The sequence below is a fragment of the Microcebus murinus genome, chromosome 22 (genome assembly GCF_040939455.1).
Source record: "Microcebus murinus isolate Inina chromosome 22, M.murinus_Inina_mat1.0, whole genome shotgun sequence".
Classification (NCBI taxonomy): domain Eukaryota; kingdom Metazoa; phylum Chordata; class Mammalia; order Primates; family Cheirogaleidae; genus Microcebus; species Microcebus murinus.
Window position 1 is genome coordinate 17,744,095 of NC_134125.1, and position 19,954 is coordinate 17,764,048.

At 52.3% G+C, this 19,954-nt stretch overlaps 1 protein-coding gene across 1 annotated transcript in view; it reads left to right on the top strand.

Annotated features, from left to right (window-relative positions):
• SEZ6L (seizure related 6 homolog like) overlaps positions 1 to 19,954 on the top strand; it is a 79,500-nt gene that overhangs the window by 20,955 nt on the left and 38,591 nt on the right. The window contains exons 9-11 of the mRNA XM_075996816.1: positions 509 to 675; positions 1,598 to 1,792; positions 3,162 to 3,300. Of these exons, the coding sequence (XP_075852931.1) occupies positions 509 to 675; positions 1,598 to 1,792; positions 3,162 to 3,300 (501 nt within the window). The remainder of the gene's footprint in view (positions 1 to 508; positions 676 to 1,597; positions 1,793 to 3,161; positions 3,301 to 19,954) is intronic.

The following is a 19,954-nucleotide window of genomic DNA, read 5'->3' on the forward strand; positions in this document are numbered from 1 at the left end:
ACCCCCACACTCGGATGTGAGTCTGATTGGGCTCATTTTACAGGTGAGTACACAGAGGCTCAGAGAGGGGGATTTTTCTTGTCCAAAGCCACACAGCTCGGAAGTTACGGAGTCGGGACTCGAACGAAGAACTGCCTGGCTTTATGTATACTCCACTGTTTCCGCGATGACGCCAGTCCGTTAACCCCAACTTCTCAATGAATAACAGTGAAAAACATCAGTCGATTTGCTCATGAATTGGTTCATTACATCACACACATGTCACTTTCCCGACGACCTCCGAATAAATGCTTAAAATCTCCAGGGCAAGCGCTGAACCCCGTTCTGCAGGAGAGGAAGCAGGTTCGCTAAGGTGGCGCAGATCGTCCGGGCGAGGAAGGGGCAAAGTCAGGTTCCGAATCCGGGAATGAGACTCCGGGAGGTGGCAGTGGTAGCACAAGCCTTTCTCCGCCGTGTCAGTGGCCCTCGAAGGTGACTCAGAGTCTGCCCTCTCCTTCCCTACTGCCAGGATGACGGTCCACAGCGGGCAGACCAACCACTCAGCGCTTCTCTACGACTCGCTCCAGACCGAGAGCGTCCCCTTCGAGGGCCTGCTGAGCGAGGACAACACCATCCGCATCGAGTTCACGGCCAGCGAGGCCCGGGCAGCCTCCACCTTCAACATCCGATTTGAGGGTGAGGGTCCCTGGGGGCCTCCCCTTCTCCTGGGGGGCGGGGGGGGGGGTCCGGGAGCCCGAGCAGCACAGGGAGGGCGGGGGCTGGATCCAGGGAAGTAGACACCAGGCTGCTAAGCATGGGGGGAGACTCAGTGGCCATACGGCTCCTTTAACTCCCAATCCACAGACAAACTCAACTCCTGGCTTTATTCATAACATCGCCTGCCATTTACCAAGTGCCTACCGTGCCAGGTGCCAGTGTAGCTTGTCTGTTTGATCCCAGCCACACTGAAATGTTAGAACTACTATTATCTCCGGGTTTAGATAAGTAAACCGAGGACTGGGAAACCTGGGTCACTTGCCCAAGGCCACCAGTGAACAAGAATGGAGCTAGGACTTGGGTCCAGACTTAAGCTCTGCTCTGCTTCACCCAGGGGAGCCCTTAGAGGTCAGCCGCCTTTTCCTCCAAGAAGAGTTAGCAAGCGCCGCTCCTGCTAGGATCCTGACACGCGCTCCAAGAAGAGGCACTCTTTGGGCATTTCATGTGCATTGGGGGACTTTCTGTTCCGGCTTTCCCAAGAAAAGCTGGCCATTATCATAGACAAACGTGTGGTTTCCGGTGGCAGAAAGCCACCCTGCCTCTGAGGTTGCGGAAACCCTATGGGATATGGAAAGGAATGAAAACATGAAAACTCTGTAGGGATTAAGAGGGCAGAGATTCTTATACCCATTTTACATGTGAAAAAAATGAGGCCTCAAGGAGCCAAGTGAATGGCCCAAGGGTCCTCATCAGATCGGCTGGACCCAGGGCGCGTGGGCTGGTGCTTGTTTTCCTTGGGGCTTTCCTAAGCAGCAAGAGGGGGCCCCGTCTTGTGAGATGCAGCACCTGGGGCGGCCCCGACTCACCCGAGGGGACATCTCTCTTTGTACTCCCACCCCAGCGTTCGAGAAAGGCCACTGCTACGAGCCCTATATACAAAATGGGAACTTCACCACGTCCGACCCAACCTACAACATTGGGACCATCGTGGAGTTCACCTGCGACCCCGGCCACTCTCTGGAGCAGGGCCCGGCCATCATCGAGTGCATCAATGTGCGGGACCCGTACTGGAATGACACAGAGCCCCTGTGCAGAGGTGAGCGGGCCACTGCCCTCTTCCCGGGGACGTCCACCCTTCAGATGAGAAGGCTAAAGCCCCAGCCTGGGGGCGTGTCCCCAGTTTACACGGCAAGGGTAGGGTCAGAACCCTTTCCAGGGCTCCCTACCCTTCAGCTCAGGGGTGCTGCTGGCTTGAGAAAATTACAAACTGGATAAAAATGTAAAAGGTGCCCCTTCCTCCGAGGATACGCCTCCTAGTGCACAACTTGGTGAGGCAATCCCTACACGGACTTCAGCCCCTGCACCCCCCTCTTGCTATGCACACTTGTGCAGTGCACAACCCACCCAGCGACACTTGGCACCCCTGAACCTCATTGATATTATAGTAACGATAGTAATAGTCGTTAATCGGTGTGTAATAACTACACTGCAGGCATTCTGCCAAGGGCTGTATGTGCATTATCTGATTTCATCCTCACCAAACCGTTATAAAGCAGATATTATTAGCCCCGTTTGCAGACGAGGGAACCGATGCTATGACGTAGCCTGCCTGCGAACACACCGAGGTCACTGGCAGAGACAGAAATGGAACTCGGGTCTCCTTGTTCTCGGAGAGCTGTGCTCTGAGCCCCTCTGGGCCAGGCTGGCTGTGCAGAGCCCATATCTAGGGGCTCATGCCCTGCGTGCCGCCCTGCCTGTCCCCCACACCCAAGGCCGCTGAGCCACCTCGAGCCTGCAGCTCCCGGTGGCATATGGAGCAATGAAAGGTGTTCTCGCCCCTGGCAGCCACCGCCTGGATAGCAGCCGGCATGAAATCACAGCCTTGCCACGGTGAGGGATTGATCCCTGTATTAAATGTGCCGGTTTAACAGAGTGGAATTTATCGGTGCTTTGGCCTCTGCCACGTTGAGAACTTTCCAAAGCAGTAAACACAGAATGGAATTTAAAGGGCACCAGCCGTGGCCACATCTCTGCTTCCAGTTCGGGGCCGGAAACTGTCACCGTAAAGTTATCTAAACTGTTGAGCACCTGCCATGTGCCAGGCACCGTGCTGGGTGTTTGACATTCGTGGGCTCATTCGAGCCTCAAAATAGCCCGAGGGAGCCAGCAGTTGCCCCAGCTGTACGGAGAAAGGGAGCTGTTGAGGATCCACGCCCGCCTTTGTGCTCTGTCCTTGGTCCTGAAAGAGCCATGGCGCCCTTACCCCAACTGCCACCACCCCTCAGCTAGAGAGGAGGCAGGTGGCCAGTCCCGCGTAATCATTCCGGGCACACGTGCCGATTGCCTGCGGTGGAAACACCTGTCCACGCTGCGCGGCGACCCGTTAGCCTGCAACTCTCAGCCACTGTGCCATATTGGCTTCCCTGCAAACAAAATCTGTCTGTCTGTCTGTCTGTCTTTCACAGCCATGTGTGGCGGGGAGCTCTCTGCTGTAGCTGGCGTGGTGCTGTCCCCAAACTGGCCGGAGCCTTATGTGGAAGGTGAAGATTGTGTCTGGAAAATCCACGTAGGGGAAGACAAACGGATCTTCTTAGATATCCAGTTGTGAGTGTTTATAATGGGTGACCCCCCAGTCCAGCCAAATCTGGGGGATTGGGACAGAGGTTACTCTTCCTTTATTTTTTTCAACCAATATTATTTAATAATTAAGCATCTACAATGTGCCAGGGACTGTGCAAAGAGCTGGTGTCCCCATGGCGGGACCAGCTACAGCAGCAGCTGCTGCTGCGAACACATATACGCAGAGTCCCTATCTTTGAGAAATTCAGTCCCCTAAGGAAGCAGATATTAAATGAGGATATGCACAAATAACTGCATACTATAACTTTAATAAGCAATGTAAGGAAAGGTTTATGGTACTATGAGGTTCTGTATGGGGATGTGAAATTTAGAGGAAGGTCAGAAAAGGCTTCCCAAGGATCTGCTGCTAAAGCTCAGAGCTAAAGGCTGAGTTGGATGATGCATTCAAAAGGAATAGAATGTGCAAAGGCCCTGTGGCAAGAGCAAACACACCATTTTCAAAGGACTGAATGGCCAATGAGGCCAAGAAGAAGGGGTCACTATAACACATACTCACTGTGTTACAGTAGTTTATTTTCCTGCTTATCTCCCTCCCAATTTCTTGCAGTCAGGGTGTGGTCTGACTTACCCCTATTCCCTGGGTCTAACACAGAGCCTGATGTGTAGTAGGCACTCAGGAAATGATTGCTGAATGAAAACGTGTTTTAATGAATGGACTTACCTGGCTGTACAGCTGTGTTTCCTGTACTCAGAGGGGGTAACCATTAGATGCTCCATCCAGAACTTTCCCCCAGAAGGACAATGCTCACAGGAAGTAGGAAGCACCCACTCCGGGCCAGATGCAACGGTGACTGCTCTAAGCATTTGTATCTTATGTAATTCTCACATAGGTCCGTGTCTGGGAGGCAGTTGTCCCCACTGTCTGGATAGGACAGCCCGAGTGCAGGGAGGCCACCCAGCCAGCCAGCCTCAGAGCTGAAACCCAGGCTTTTGTGGCTTCTCAGCCGTGCTGTTTCCACTGCCCCGTGTGAGAAGGGGTTGAGAAGGGGACAGAGACAGATGGTGGCATCTAGAGAAGGCAAAATAAACAGACTTCCTGGCAGCCCCGGGTGGCTGGGGGTGAGGGGCACCGCCAAAACCCAGCAGGCTGGGAGCAGCAGGGGAGCCCTGCGAGTGACAGGGAAGTTGTTTGCAAATTATTAGTGGCTGGCTTTTGAGGCTGTTTTTAGAGGCAGCAGAAGTGTTCTCCAAGGTTGTCCCAGAACCTCCTACTCCAGCTGAGTCTAAAACTTCCAGAGCCTGAACAGGTGCTCCCTGTGGACCTGGGGCCAGACCAACCTGGCAAAGAATGCCCTCACCTCCCAGCTGTGTGGCTTTGGCTTTGGGCTTCTCTCTGCCTCAGTCTTTCTCATCTACAATGGAGGCAGGTTTTATGTGTCCCCACCCCGAGTCCATCACTCCCCCCTCATTTAAAGCACATCCTCTCCCCTGTTCCCTCCACTCTGATTTCCAGAGTCTGGAAGAAGATGCTCATTCCTTCATTCTAGACTTGTTTTCTGAGTGTCTGCTATGAGCCAAGCACAATTGTAGGTGCTGGAAAGGTTCTGATACTTGTCCCCCCAGCAGTAAAATTTATTGTGGCCCAGACTGGAATGGGTCATCTCTCCTAACTCTAGGGGGAGGCGTGGCTGTGCACCTACTGTGTGCCGGCACCAGGCGGCATGCTGGAGACACAGCCTCCACCCTCTGTGTCCGCGATGGGGAGGGCAGGCAGCCGAGGGTGCTGGAGTGACGTCACAGGGAGGGGCCATCCAGCAGGAAGTGGCTTCTACTGTTTCCACACATGAGAAGAGGTGGCCCATCTGGGAACCTCACGCGATTAAAGCTCCCCAAAGCTTTATGCAAAGCAAACGCAGGCCAGCAGCATTTGCATCAAGAAGGCAGGAAGGGAACACCCGCAGAGGGCAGACTGTATTCTGATCGCTTTTTGGCAACTTTGGACGTGAGCATTGACTGGGAGGGAGGACCCCGCTCTGCATGCCCTCGGCAACCCTGGGCCCAACAGCCAGCCTCTCCTGGCCTCACATCCCTCCCCTGCAAAGTGACAGCTGCCTTCAACCAAGGGCAGCGCAAACTCTAACCCCTACAGAGCCAGGCAAGTAACAAACATGGGACTTGGGGCTGGTGTGAGATAATATGAGTGGAGGGGCTTGTGATGAACTGGGAAGTGCATACTCCACCTAAATTCAATTTTTAAGATAACGCCCGCCCCCCCCCAAAAAAAAAAACTGTCTACTGGCTGGATTCAAGCTGAGAGCTGCCACCTTGCTCTCAGTGGCAGTGAGAAGGTCCTTGCTCATTGCAGTGATGAAGAAATTTACATTATTGAGCATTTACTATGGCAAGGTGTTTACTAACATGATGAAGGTCCTTGCTCATTGCAATGATGAAAAAATTTATGTTATTGAGCATTTACTATGGCAAGGTGTTCACTAACATGAATATTTTTAGAAGTAAAAAATAAATTTTATTATTTGCCTCTCAGAGTAATCCTATAAGGTGGTTGCACCTATTATATTCAACTTGTATCCACTTGCTTCCTCACCGATCCCCTTGGATGTCTGAGCATCAACTCAAACGAAATGCATCCAAAGTCAAACTCCAGATTCTCCTTCTGTCCCATCACAGCAAGGAGTAATCCAGTCTACCAGCTGCTTAGGCAAAAACAATAAAAATAAATATTTAATTCAAAAAAGTTTTAAATAACACCTTGAAGTTACTCTGGCCCAGTGGGCTACTAGTAAAAGCTCAACATTTCCTTTCTCAGCAAGCGGGTGAGGGGTGGGCCATTCCCTGATGTGTAGCCTTTGCCAATTTCCATGGTGTAAATGCTCCCACCACGGGCAATTTCAAGCTACCCACGTGTTGACAATAGGCTCACCAAATGCCTACACGTTAAATCGGCTCTCACAAACCAGTATGAGCCAGCTCCAGCACACTCTCTGGGAACTGGATTTTACCCTTCTTCTCACACCCTGTATCCAAATCCTCGGTAAATCCTGTGTATTCTACTCAAAAGTTAAAACATGCCCAGAGCCCAAGCACTTCTGACACCTGCGCTGGTGCATCCAGGGTCCAAGACACCCCCATTGCTGACATCTTCCTCTCTGGTGTCCCTGATTCCACCTTTCCTCCCTTTGGGCTATTTTTAACCCAACACCCTGAGGGATCCTGTTAAAACCTAAGTCAAATCGCATCATGCTTTGCTCGAAACTCTACAATAGCTCTGCATTTTATTCAAAGTTAAGAGTCAAAGTTCTTACAAAGGGCCTACATGATCCGGCTGTCTCTCCTCCTTGCTCTCTTCATTTGACTCGCTGGCCTCCTTGCTGTTCCACAAACATACCTCAGGGCCTTTGCACTGCCGTCTCCTCTCCCTTAGGATGCTCTGCCCCAAATGTCTGTACAGCTCACTTCCTCTCTCTCCATCATATGCCCTCACTTCACACCTCCCATGGCTGTTCCCGCCACCTGGCCCACTGCACATCAATGTATCTGTTCAAGTGTTGTAAGTCCCACCCCCTCCACCTGGAATGTCACCTCCATGAGGACAGAAGGAATTTTTTCTGTTCTATCCACTGCCATAGCCCCAGCATAGAGACCGGTTCCTGGCCCATAGTATGTGCTCAATAAATACAAGCCAATGAAATAAAGGTAGTTTGTCATGGCCACACGGCCATAAAGTTTCAAAGTCAGAATTTGAATCCAAATTCATGTCCAGCTGGCTAGAAATGCATGGGGAGCAGCAGATGAGACAAATATGGGAAGACTATCTGGGGACATAGTCTCCGTTTGTCAGTACACTCACATTTATTGCATGACAAGAAACCTGGTTGATAAGGGATAACATCTTGGCTTAAATTTATCAGGTCGAGAATCAGTAACAGTCTAGTAAGAGCATCAAGAGAAAGTTTTATCATCCTAGTGTCCAAAGATTCACATCACGGACCTCAGAAGTAGAATATCTAGAAGGGGGAGGACTTCAGAGGTCCTCGAATCCAGCGACGCTCAGATCTGCTGGTAGAGTTTGGAAACCCAGTGGGGTGGGGTTTGGGAGGCCACGCTGTTCCGGATATTCTGGGCACTGAACGCCAAGCCAAGGCTGCAGTGGTGGCGGAGCCACAGACAGGCTCGGGATGGGGCGGGTGGGGAGGGCAGTGCCAGGGAGAAGCAGCCAACATCGACCCAGGACCTCGGGACTTGCAGCAACTTCAAAATCAATTCAGTCCCAGCTTCGATCGCCATAGACGTGTCGTGAGGGCCGGGACTTTTGTCATTAAGCATGTTCAATTCTAGTCCATGAATATTTTTGAGCGCCTACTATGTGCACGAGAGCAGGCATCGTTGGCGGGCTCTGGGGGTGAGCAAGGCCCAGGCAGCCTGGCCCTGGGGCACCCACGTTGTAAGTTGAAAAGAAAAAAAAAAAAAAAGCTTGGGCTCTGTCCTTGGTCCTGAAAGAGCTATGGCGCCCTTAGCCCAACTTCGCCAGCCCTCAGCTAAGGGGGAGGCAGGTGGCTAGCTCCCATTTAAGCTCACAGGTGAGGGGAAATACAGGCCCCTCGAGGCCCATATTGGGGGAAGGTGAGCCTGGCAGAGAATACAAGGCTTTCCTGAGAAAGCAATATCTACGTCAGGGGCTCCCAATCTTGCCCCAGCGGACACTCGCCGATGCTCGAAGGCATTTCTGGTTGTGACAACGGAGGGTGGAGTGGAAGGTGCTACTAGCATCTAGTGGGTAGAGGCCAGGGATGCCACTAAGCATCACGCACTACATAGGACATGCCCCACCACAAAGAATGAGCTGACCCAAAATGTCAATATTGCTGAAGTAGAGAAGCCCTGATCTGTACTGGGACCTGAAAGACAGAGAGGAGATGGGCCAAGATGGAGGGGAACAGTGTTCTAGCCAAAAGGAATAGCATGTGCTAAGGCCCAGAGGCAGGAAAGCACAGCTCTCCTCTTATTTGTCCGTGAAATGTAATGTTTCCTGACACTTAAGACACCCCAGGCAGCTGCATCCTAGGCATCTTCACAACAAGCACATGCAGTGGGTTCTATTACTAATATTATCTCCATTTTACAGATGAGTAAACTGAGGCCCAGGGAAGTTAAGAACTAGCAGAGCTGGGATTTGAACCCTGCTTGCCGTGTCCACAGGGCCCTGTGTGTCTGGAGCTCAATGATGCAACAGTGACACAGGACATGGGGCATTTAGTGGGATTCAGCAAGGCCTGGGAAGCCACATCAGGGAATCTGGGCTTCCCCAAACTGGGCAGCAGGAAAGGAGTTTTAAGTACTTAGAGGGATTAAAGCTTTGCAAAAGGGAGCCGAGTCCTGGTCGCCAGCCCGAGGCTGTCTCCGACAAGCTCTGGCACTCACTTGGCGGAGTGGCATCTGGACTTGGCACCTCCTCCCTCCCACCGAGGGAGTGAAAATAGCATCTCAACAGCCAGGGTTACGTGAGGCCCAAGAGCTGCTGGGTTTAATTTATCTTGCTTGGCTTCCACTGACAGTTTTAGTAAACCAACTTGGGTTTGATAGTAAAAATAATTCCGTCCTCCGGGCCCCTCAGCCTCCTAAGCGTTTGCAATTGTTATTTGTCACGGCGACGAAGGGGAACGAGCTTGCACGGCAGACTGAGCTGGGTAGGTGGCCCGTAGTAGGCACCGGGCAACATGAACTGAGTCATCAATGAGGACGGGAGCCTCGTGGGCCCACACAAAAGGGGCCTCTCCTCCCCTCTGCATCTGCTGCGCAGTCTGTTGCTGCCATGGGCATGAAGACAACGGTTCCAATTAGTCGCTGTTTAAGAACCTACTATGTGCTGGGCCCTAAGCTGCATAGTTTATGTCCATGAGCCATAATGAATGTGAATATTGTTATGTAGAGATAATAATGACACAAATTAGAGCTAATGTGAGTAGAGATAATTACAGAAGAGTAATTACCCAAATTAGAGATAATGTTATGCAAAGCACATCGCTTGGTATCTGGCACGTAGTTGGTGCTTCATAAATGGAGGCTCTGGGGAGGGGGGTACATCCGCATGACTCGGCAACAATGCAAGGAGACTCACAGGCCTGTAGGAGCTCAGAGTTCAGGAAGGGAATAGAGCCATGAATAGACAGGCTAGGGGAAATGCAAGCAAATTGCTGCAGCGTGGAGGGTGGGGTGGGGAGATAGAGAGGCACTGGCTTTATCTGTGCGTGGAAATGTCACAGAGAGGGTGACATCCAGGAAGAATCTTGAAGAAAGTCAGCTGGCCAGGCTGTGATGGGGGAAGGGTATTCCAGGAGGGGGTTGTGTGAGCAAAAGGTTCGGGCAGGGAAGACAGTGATTGCTAGGCGTGGGGTGGATGCTCTGAATTGCATCGTTAATTAAGAACCATCCGCCTTGCATTGCTGGTGTGGAATGTGAGGAAAGGGGGTGTATACTCTTGAGATGAGTCAGGAACCCCCCAGGCTAAACTTTCTTCACACCACAAATGCTTTTCCAACCCATCATGTACCTCCTGGCTCCACCAGGAATTGGCCTCTTACCCTAAAAACACAACTGGACATAAACCTCTCTCTCTCTCTCTCTCTCTCTCTCTCTCTCTCTCTCTCTTCACCCCTCACCCCCCAAAAAATAAATCATGGGAAGGAAAATAAGGAATTATTGGTGAAGGTCTCATAGAATGGAAAAGATTGGAGGGCCCCAGAGAGGGGCAGTGGCTTGCCAAGCATCACACAGCAAGAGGTAGGACCAGAAAGACCACCTATACGTGGCTGCAAGAGCTCAGCACAGGGGCCACAACCTTGAAGACGCCATATGGCAGAAGAGACATAACAGCTTCTAGAGTCAAAAAGGGCTGCATGTAAATCCTTATCCCACGGCTCACCAGCTCTGTGGCTTTAGTCACAGTGGTAATGTTGCGTCACAATGGGAGATTTTGCTCACTTTATCCCCAGCGTTTGATACATAGAAAATGCTCAATAAATATGTGTCAAATAAAAGAGAGGCAGAGAGAGAAAGTGTAAATTAATTAAATGACACAAAAAACTAAAATAGCATAAGGTTTAAAATAGACAGATAATAACCAGCTAAAACTATCTCCACCCCTACCCTATGCATACTTTATGCTACATATTTGGCATACACCATCTCATTGGTAAAAGTCAACGTCTAACATTCACTGAGCACTTACAATGAGCCAGGCACTAGGTGCTTCACCTATATTAACCCGTTTAACTCTGCAGTGTGATGTTAGTACCCTGGGTAATCTCTGTGTAATAGCAGCCTGACTACCCCTCTTTACAGATGAGGAAACGGAGGCTGAGAAAGATGAAATTGCTTGTCCAAGGTCACACAGCTAGGAAGTGGCCAAGAACCAAGGTCTCCAAGGCTAAAGCCAGTGTAACCACACAGCAAACGGTAGTGAGGTGCTCTGCGAGGGGAAATCCCTAGCCTCGCCTTACAGAAGAAGAAACTGAGGCTCAGAGAGGTGCCCCTTCCCGTTTCCTGGGAATTTACTGCAAACATACATATATCTCTAAAGAGTCTCGACCAAGCTCCAGCCTTCCTTGGCTTCAACATCGCTCCCTGTTTATGGGCCCCAGCACGGATCTCTAGCCAGGAAATAAAAGGAGGCAATAACAAACCCCAGTAACCATATGATTGATAGCCACAGAATATTTTTCTTCAGCTACTGCCAACCTGTTCTGTGCTAAGTTAATTCCAAGCCCTAAAAATTAAGTGCCTTGTCCAGAGGCACTTCAGTTCTTCAAACAGAGATATAGCTGCTCTGGGGCTGCAAGAATTCCACCTGAGAGCCAGGCAAGCAGAAGGGAGATTCCGGAGTTGAGGGCAGCACTGGCCCCAAGAGAACAGATTCCCAGACATCAGCGGAAAGCATGGGAGAAATGGCCATGATAAAAGTAAAACTGGCTGAACCCAGGTTTTCCAACCCGCTAGTGGAGAGAGACAGGATTTCCCCAGAGTCAAAAGTTCTAAGGAGTTAGAGGAGGAACAGCAAAGTTCATGGAAGCCAAATTCCATCATGTTGCAGATGAAGAAACTGAGGCCCAGAGATGGGAAGAGACTGCCCTAGCACCACGCTATCAGTGTCAGCTTTTGCTGCATAACAAACGATCCCAAATTCAATGTCATAAACAGCAAGTATGTATTACTGCACATGCGTCTACGGGTCAGCATGGTTCTGCTCTCAGCTGGGCTCGCTCAGGGGTCCGTGGGCAGCTACTGGCTGGGCAGTTGGCTGTGCTGATCTTGGTTGGCCTTTCTCATGCATTTGGGGGTGGGCTGGCTGTCCGATTAGAAATCAGGTCTCCTGGTTCCAGTTCAGAGCTCCAAATGACATCCCCGTGCAGTGATGCTGTGAGACAGGCATCATTATCCCCATTATGCAGATGAGAAAACTGAGCCTCAGAGAGAGGAAGGAACTCACCTATGATCCCAGAGCTAGGAAGAGGAAGAGACAAGACCTGTACCCAGGGCTTGGTGCCTGGCATATAGAAGGCTCAGAAAGCGTTTCCCCTCTGCACAACGCTTTCAACATATGGGGGACACTCTGGAAAGACACTGAGCTTTCTCAGGGAGAGGAAACAGCCTTTGCCAACAGTCGGAAGCCTTGGGTTCAAGTCCCAGATTTCTCGCTTGTTGGCTGTGTGATCTTGGATCAGTCACTTCACTTCTCTGAGCCTCTGAGTTTTTTGTCTTTCAAATGAAAATAAAAATAGAGCACTCTGTGCTCGTTGCTCGCTGCTCGGCAGGTGTCTGCCGCGGCCCCGTGTGGCCATTACTGCAGAGAACGATAATGACTCACGTGGGTCACTGCTAGGCCAGACACCGCTGTGCCCTCGCGGGGCGGTCAAGGCCGCGGGGCCTCCCCGGGGGCTCCGGCCAGCCCGGGTCCCAGGCCGCATCCCGAGAGCCGCGCCCCTCGGGCCCCTGCAGGCTCCTGTGAGCCAGCGGCTCAGATGGCCAACGCGCGGGCGGCTCGCACGGACGGGAGCCGCGACGCCCAGCGCCAGGGCCCGGCCTCTGCACACGCACGGATGCCGCACGCGCCACACACACACCGCACATCACACACACACACCATGCACACACACACACCACACACACCACACACACACACACATGCAGACACACACACTACACTATACACGCAGTCTCACACACCACACACAATACACAACACAGACACACACACACAGACACAGCACATGCCACACACACACTGTGTACACACACTGCCATACAGAACCCACACACACAGACACACACAGACACACACTACACACAAGCCCAGCCTCACCGCTGGTCCAGGCTCCCCGAGGCTGGCGCTGCAGGGCCAGGCGGCCGTGGGAGGAAGCGCGTGAGCAGCGGGGTGGCTGCGCCCCGGGGTGTCGCCCTGCCCTCCTCCTGCCCTCTGGGCCTGAGAGGGAGCCGGCTGCGGCTGCGGCCGAGGCTGGCGGGAGGAGGAGGAGGAGAGGGCGGCGGGAGGACCGGGAGCCCGGGCCGGGCCTGCCCCATCCAGGCTGGAACTCCAGGCAGCGCCTCGTCCTGGGGGTTTGAGGTGACGCTCCGCCGTCCCCACCCTGGGCTCTGCGAGGCCTGACGGGCGGGGGCTGCAGTTGTAAACGCGCCCCGGGGCTCCCCTGAGCAGCCGCTGACAGGCCCCGGGCGGCAGGCTCCGCGTGCCACGCGGACACGCGTGTGCTGCACACTTGGACGGGAGGAAGCAGGCAAGGAAGAGAGGGAGGAAGGCAAGGAGGAAGGAAAGAACAAAGAAGGAAATTAGAAAAGTGCTCATTTTTTATGTGTCCCTTTTAGGGGGCCGCAGAGACTGTGGACCTCCCAGAGGGATCCAGACTCCACTTTGTGGGCTAAATGTTGCTATCTCCACGGTCCCATTCTGTTACCAGCTGCTGCTTTTTGTTGCTGTTGTTCTTCCTAAAACTACCTGTAAATGGGCTCGCCTTTTTTCACTTGGCTTACGCCAGACAAAATAACGTCCGTGAAATTAAGAAGTTTGGTGCGCAAACCTTATGCGTATATGCTTTTCTAATTAGCATTTAAATAAATGCATCACCATTGGACATTTTAAAATATGTCTGTCTACCTGGAATTATCTCGCGAATACCGCTCGAGGAAGCCCTTTACAGGCAAGATTCCTAAGCAAGGGTCAAATGCGTGTTTAGAAAGGAATAAAGAAAAACAAAGTAGTTCGCTCGCCGTTTCTCCCTCCACCCTCTGTGGGATACTGACTCCAGCTCAATAGTTACAAACCTCACTCACCACCTTGTCCCCAGATCCTGAAGGTTTGGGGTCAGGACACCTGCGGGGACATCGGACACGGCGCTTAAGCGCGCACTGCCCTCTGCTGGTGAGGCGGAGAACTCCCTCACAGGAGGAGAGTTTGCTGGTCTGCGTCAGATTTTAATTTGCATTCTATTCTCACCTCTTCCACTCTCTAGACCCCAGCGAAAGCAATAACGAGGGTCCCTTAGGCTGTTTTTATCCTTTTTGAAGAGGTAATGCACTCACATAATTCAAAATGCAAAGGTACGAAAGTGTCTACGGTGAAAATTGTGTCCCACCTTTCCCCAGCAAGCAGCCCCTCCCCAGAGGCGACACTAACCGCTTGCTCACGTGTCTTTCCCCAGCTTCTTCCCATATTTCAAAAACCATAACAGAAACCCCTTAGCGACCAGACTAAAGCCACCCAGACTAAGTAACAAGTTTAACACCGATTTTATTGCAGACTCTGTTATTCGTGATCAATAACAACAAAAACAAAATGAAATAAACTTGTTGCCGGGACATGTACCATGTTTAGGAGACAAGATCTTTTTAAAACAGGGAGTCTGCAATGCAAAATTACAGCTAGATAGGAGAAATCATTTCTAGTGTTCTGTAACACTGAGGGGTGACTCTGGTTTTATATATATACTTCATATATATATATATATATATATATAACAATAACTTGTTGTATATATATTTCCAAATAGCTAAAAGAAAGGATTTTGAGTGTTTCCAACACAAAGAAATGGTAAATGTTTGAGGTGATGATAGGCTAATTACCCTGAAGTGATCATTGCACATTGCATCCATATAGCAAAAGATCACTTTGTATCCACACAATTATTACGTGTCAATTAAAACGATATATGAATAATTTTTAAAACTTTAATTAAAAATTAGAAAAAGGAACCAGGAGTCATAGAGAGAGGAAATATTACCCTGGTAGGCGGGGAAGAGAATTGGAAAATCACAGGTCAAATCAAACTGTTAGCAATGACATGATAAGGACACAAGGCACGCTGTGATTGGAGGGGTGGCGAAATGGGGCATTCCCATCCTGCAGATTCTATTTGTAATTTTTTATTCACATTTTCTAACGCGGGACAGCACCCAGGCTCACTTTCTAGAGACATGTGTACGTGGCTTTCACAGGACTTTGTATAAAATACTGGTTTCAGAGCTCAGGTTTTGGCATCGACAGACCTAGGTTTGAGTGTTGGGTTTGATTCTTATGTGACTTTGAACAAGTGGTTTGTCCTGGTTGAGCCTCAGTTTCCTTATCTGTAAAATGGAGACAATCTAAGCCTCATTTTAGTAAGCTGTTTGAATGTCGAATGCTTAGTAGGCAGCGCTGTCATTATTCGAAAGCTAAATGTGGGTCCCAGGAAATCGTCTCTCAGATACTGGATGGGACCAGTGTTCTCCCTGCCCTGCGACCGGGAGAAGCCGAGAGGAGCCAAGGGCGGGGAAGCGCCGCAGAGCGAGTGCCCACACGTGGCTGCGCAGGCCCTCGAAGGGGCTGAGGGACGTGCCCAGGGCAAGATCGAGGTGGGGGAGGCGAGGATGCTAGAGCCCTGGGGACAGGGCTATGGGTTGGCCTTGGAGCGGCCTCTCGGTCGTGCAGGGGCGTCAGGTGGTAGCAGACTTGACGCTGGTGGCCCTCATGCCCAAGGAGAGCATGGGCAATGGGAGCCCTGGAGGCAGGCAGGGCAGAACTCCTTTGGGACAGCCACTCTCTAGCGCTAAGGTCTTCAACTTACCGCCTGGGGAGCGACAGCCGAAAGCAGCCAGGGCACTGGATGAACGGAGTCCCCCTCCCAAGGCTGGAGCAGGCGAGAGTCCCGTCAGGGTCAGGGCCCCATCTACTCTGAGTGGGGGCGCAGGCTGAGACCTGGCCACCTGCCCTGGGCTGGCACCTGGCACACACACTCTGCACGGTGCCCAGGGCTGGGGATGCAGCGGTGAGTGAGACGGGTTAGGGGGCTGCACGGGGGGCCCCTGGCCTGGTGCAGACGCGTCCAGGAGCACTGAGTGCTGGAGCCCCAGGTGAGGGCTGAGCACAGGCAGGCCGCGGCCTAGACTCAGAGGGAACGGCGGGGGCTCTGCGTGTGAGCGAGTCCTGGGAGACCGAGACTAAGGGGCAGGCGGGAGCTGCCCAGGTCTAGAGCAGGAAGGCTCCGGAAGCTATTCAGGGCGGAGGGGAGGCATGCAGAAAACGCCAGAGGCTGGCAAAAACATCATGCTCTGGCAAGATTGACAAGTAATGCAGTCTGGCTGGAGGTAAAATATTGGCTTGGGAGGGACAGTCAGAGATTGAGGCTGCAGGAAGATAAGGGCCGTGAAAGAGAGCTACACAGAGCCTCGCAACTGGGATTAAAAGTTTGCACTCTACCCTGAGATGCGGTGGCGGTGGTGGTTTGTGTAATTGAGGCGAAATTCACATGACATACATTTAGCCATTTTAACATAGACTATATGTATGTGTGTATGTGTGTGCTTAGTGCACTCACAATGTTGTGATCAACTAGCACGTCTATCTAGTTCCAAAACATTTTCATCACCCCAAAAGAAAACTCCATGCCCATCCAGCAGTCACCCCCCCACCCCAGCCCCCTCTCACCCCAGCCCATGGCCAGCACCACTCCGCATTCTGTCTCTATGCATTTGCCTCTTCTGCGTATTTGATATAAGTGGAATTGTGCAGCACTGCGTGTCACCTTTGGGGGCTGGCTTCTTTCACTGAGCAGGTTTTTGGGGTTCCCTCGCGTTGTGGCATGCATCAGTCCTTCGGGCCTTTTTGTGGCTCAGTAACATTCCATTGTATGGATGGGCCCCATTGTACCGACCATTCGTAGTGGGATCCCACGACGCACACTTGCAGTCGGACTAAAGCTACCTGCCTGTCAACGCCCCCATCTCCCCTCGTCCCGGAGTCAAACTGACATCCCGGTCGCTCGGCGTCTCCCTGGCCGGCATCTGGGTGACATCTCACTTCAGACCTGGCTGGAAGCCCGGTCCGCCCCGTGGCCGATCTCCCTGCGGTCCATGCCCCACGTTCTCACCTCCGTTGCTCGGGGCGGCCCAAAGCCAGGGCCCTGAGCGCCCTCGTGAATACAGGGGTGAGCGAGCGAAGAGGCAGGTTCATCTTTGGATTGCGGGGACTAAAAACGAAATCGCCAGCATCTGTATACACAGTTGGGACCTGTCTGTCCAAAAGGCAGATTCAGAGGGACGCGGCAGAGAGTAAGTTTATTCATTCTTCCAGTGCCGCTCCAGGCATGTTCCTTGTCATTTCTCTTCTCAGGGTGAAAGCTTCATTTTCATAGGTTTTCTGGTCCTAAGAAGTGCAATTCGGCCCAATAATCATAGAACTCTAAGCTTTTTTCATTTCAAAACTTCACCTCTTCCTTGGGGCCCCTCTGGCTGGGAATTTGCAATAAGGAGGGGACAGGGGACAGGGGACGGGGGCAGGACGGGGGAGCCCAGAGGGCCTGTGCTGTTGTGTTATAGAGTGTGCAGAGTGCTGGCTTTGTTTCTTTTTTACGAGGTGCTAATTGTGGCCCAAGTCTGCTCAGCCCGTCTGCTCTTGACTTTGCCCCTTTGCTGGGCTCCTGTCCGTGAAGTTCTGTATTTTCTGGGGCGGGGACACTTCTAAGGAGATCTGTCGCTGTCTGCTGCCTGCAGGGTGCACAACCTGGGAAATGGGACTCTTCCCTCACCCTCATCGTCACAGGAAGCTCATCCTCAGCACCCGCTTTTTCTCTCTTTGCTCTGCCCCAGGCAAGTAGGCAGAGCCCAATCTGATCTTACTGCTGCTCTCTTGGCGAGCATCAAATCCAGCCACTCTTCCCCAAGCCTCAAAAGAAAGACACCTGCCAGGTCACCAGTTCCCTGGAGGCTCTCCTCTCTGTGCCTGAAGCGAGGGTGATACGCTTCCTCCCCTCCCTCTCTGTGGCACCCCGACAGAGGCAGCTCCCCTGCCCCAGCAGGGCAGTCCTTTCCTTCCCGGTGGGTTCTTTGCCGTCTCTTATGTGAGCTAGAGGTGGGGGACGGGCTCAAGCTGGAAGAGCCACGGAGATGGTGGCACATGGTGCCATCGGTACCCTCGCCAAGGCCTGCAGCACCTGCCACCCTGTGCCCACGATGGCTTCCTATTGCAAGCCCCTGCCCCCCCCTTCACCTGAAGCTTTTCTCTGCCGCCACGTGGGCAGGCCAGAGTGCCGGAGACGCAGCATACCTGGGAGCAGCCCTCAGCCAGCAAGCGATGGGAGGTGGAGGACAAATACCCTGGCTCCACCTCTCTCCAGGTGTGTTCTGCACTCTCTCTCTCGCTCTCTCTCTCTCTCTCTCTCAAACTTCCCGCAGGACCAAAACCCAACATGCACAGTGAAGCCTTTCCCTCCATGCACTCAGCATCAACTCCGTCCCTTCCTCCTGTTTCATCTTCCCGCCGGTGCAGCCGGGGCAGCCCCCAGACAAGCCGAACTTCAGGAGACACTCGTAGCTTTGTTTGGCCTCTGCTTCTGCAGAATCCGATCTCAATCAACAGCCATGCATCTCCCTTAAGAAAGTGGGCGTGTCCAGCGCCTGGTGTCTGCTTCGCAGCTTAGGGGACCTCGGATGAAATCCCAGGGCCACAGAAGAGGTTGGATTCAATCGTTCGTTGCACACTGTTAACAAAGCGCGTTTACGTAAGTCAGGGTTTCTCAACCTCAGCACTAGTGACATTTTGGACCAGGTATGTCTTTGGGGCGGGGGCTGTCTTCTGCAATGTAGGGTGTTTAACAGCACCCCTGGCTCCTGCTCACCAAGGGTACCCACCTTAGCTGGGACAATCATGACTCCAGACATCGCAAATGTCTCCCAGGGGGCAAAACTGCCCCTCGCTGGGAACCACTGATGTAAATCATCTGCCATCATTTAGCGTAAACAGAAATCCAGAGAGACAAGGTTGAGGGTGAGGATGATGATGGTGATGGTGATGATGGTGGCGGTGACGATGATGGCCACAATCGTGCTGCCCACAATGAAATCGGCACCTAACGGCATAACATCCAAACGACGTGGCCAGACTTGCTCACGTGCTGATGGTGGACCTGGAGTTTGATTCCAAACTTGACCTCATTCCCAAAGCTCGTGACACAGACTAGAAATATTCAGCCCGACTCACAGACAAGAAACTTCAAAGAAACCACCGGCCCTCCATGAGAGTGGCGACACTGAGAATGAAACCAGCCAGACCTTCCCGATTTCCAAGCCGTGTGCTCTTTCCAGTGCATCGCTCCCTCCTGCTTCATGGAGAACAAAGGGCTGCGGCACGGTCTTAGATGAAAGCTATTTGCACCCTTGAAGATGCTACCGCGCATTCAGGTCACCGCGGTGAGCGATAGAACAAAGCCGAGTTGCGCAGGGTCTGGGACCCGCTGTCGGCTGCTGCCGGCGGGTCGCTGAGGAATAAATACCTGGCATCTAGCGCGCCCCACAGCAGCCCAGCCCAGGGCGTGTAGGTAGGAGCCATGGCTGTCCTCGGGGTGCCGAGAGCCAAAGCGGCTCCACCAGGGGGCAAGAGCTGACGTCGGCCCCAGCATTTCTGCTGTGGAACAGACTCTCTGGCAGGTTCTTTCGCACCGTAGCGCGTGCTAAGCACCTACTGTGTGCAAGAGAAAGTGGCAACCAGAGCATTTCAACATAGTAGGGACTTAGAGGCTCCGTGTAGTGGAAAACTGGTAAAGGGCAGGAGGAGTTTGGGGGCTTTTCCTTGCAGCCATGCGTGAAAAGCAAGCAGGTAGGCCGGGCGCGGTGGCTCACGCCTGTAATCCTAGCTCTTGGGAGGCCGAGGCGGGCGGATTGCTCAAGGTCAGGAGTTCGAAACCAGCCTGAGCGAGACCCCGTCTCTACCAAAAATAGAAATAAATTAATTGACCAACTAAAAATATATATAGAAACAATTAGCCAGGCATGGTGGCGCATGCCTGTAGTCCCAGCTACTCGGGAGGCTGAGGCAGGAGGATCGCTTGAGCCCCGGAGATTGAGGTTGCTGTGAGCTAGGCTGACGCCACGGCACTCACTCTAGCCTGGGCAACAAAGCGAGATTCTGTCTCAAAAAAAAAAAAAAAAAAACAAGCAAGCAGGCAGCTTTTATCAGGAGAGGCTGTTGTGGAGGAAACTGGTGAGATTATGGGGGGGTGACCAAAACTTCACATGAGGAACTATACACGTCGTCCTACGGAAGGGATTGGGGGATGCAATGCAGCCCCTGCCCTCCGGAAGCAAGCCTTCCACAGCGCCCCTGTGCTTCTGTTGTCGGTTC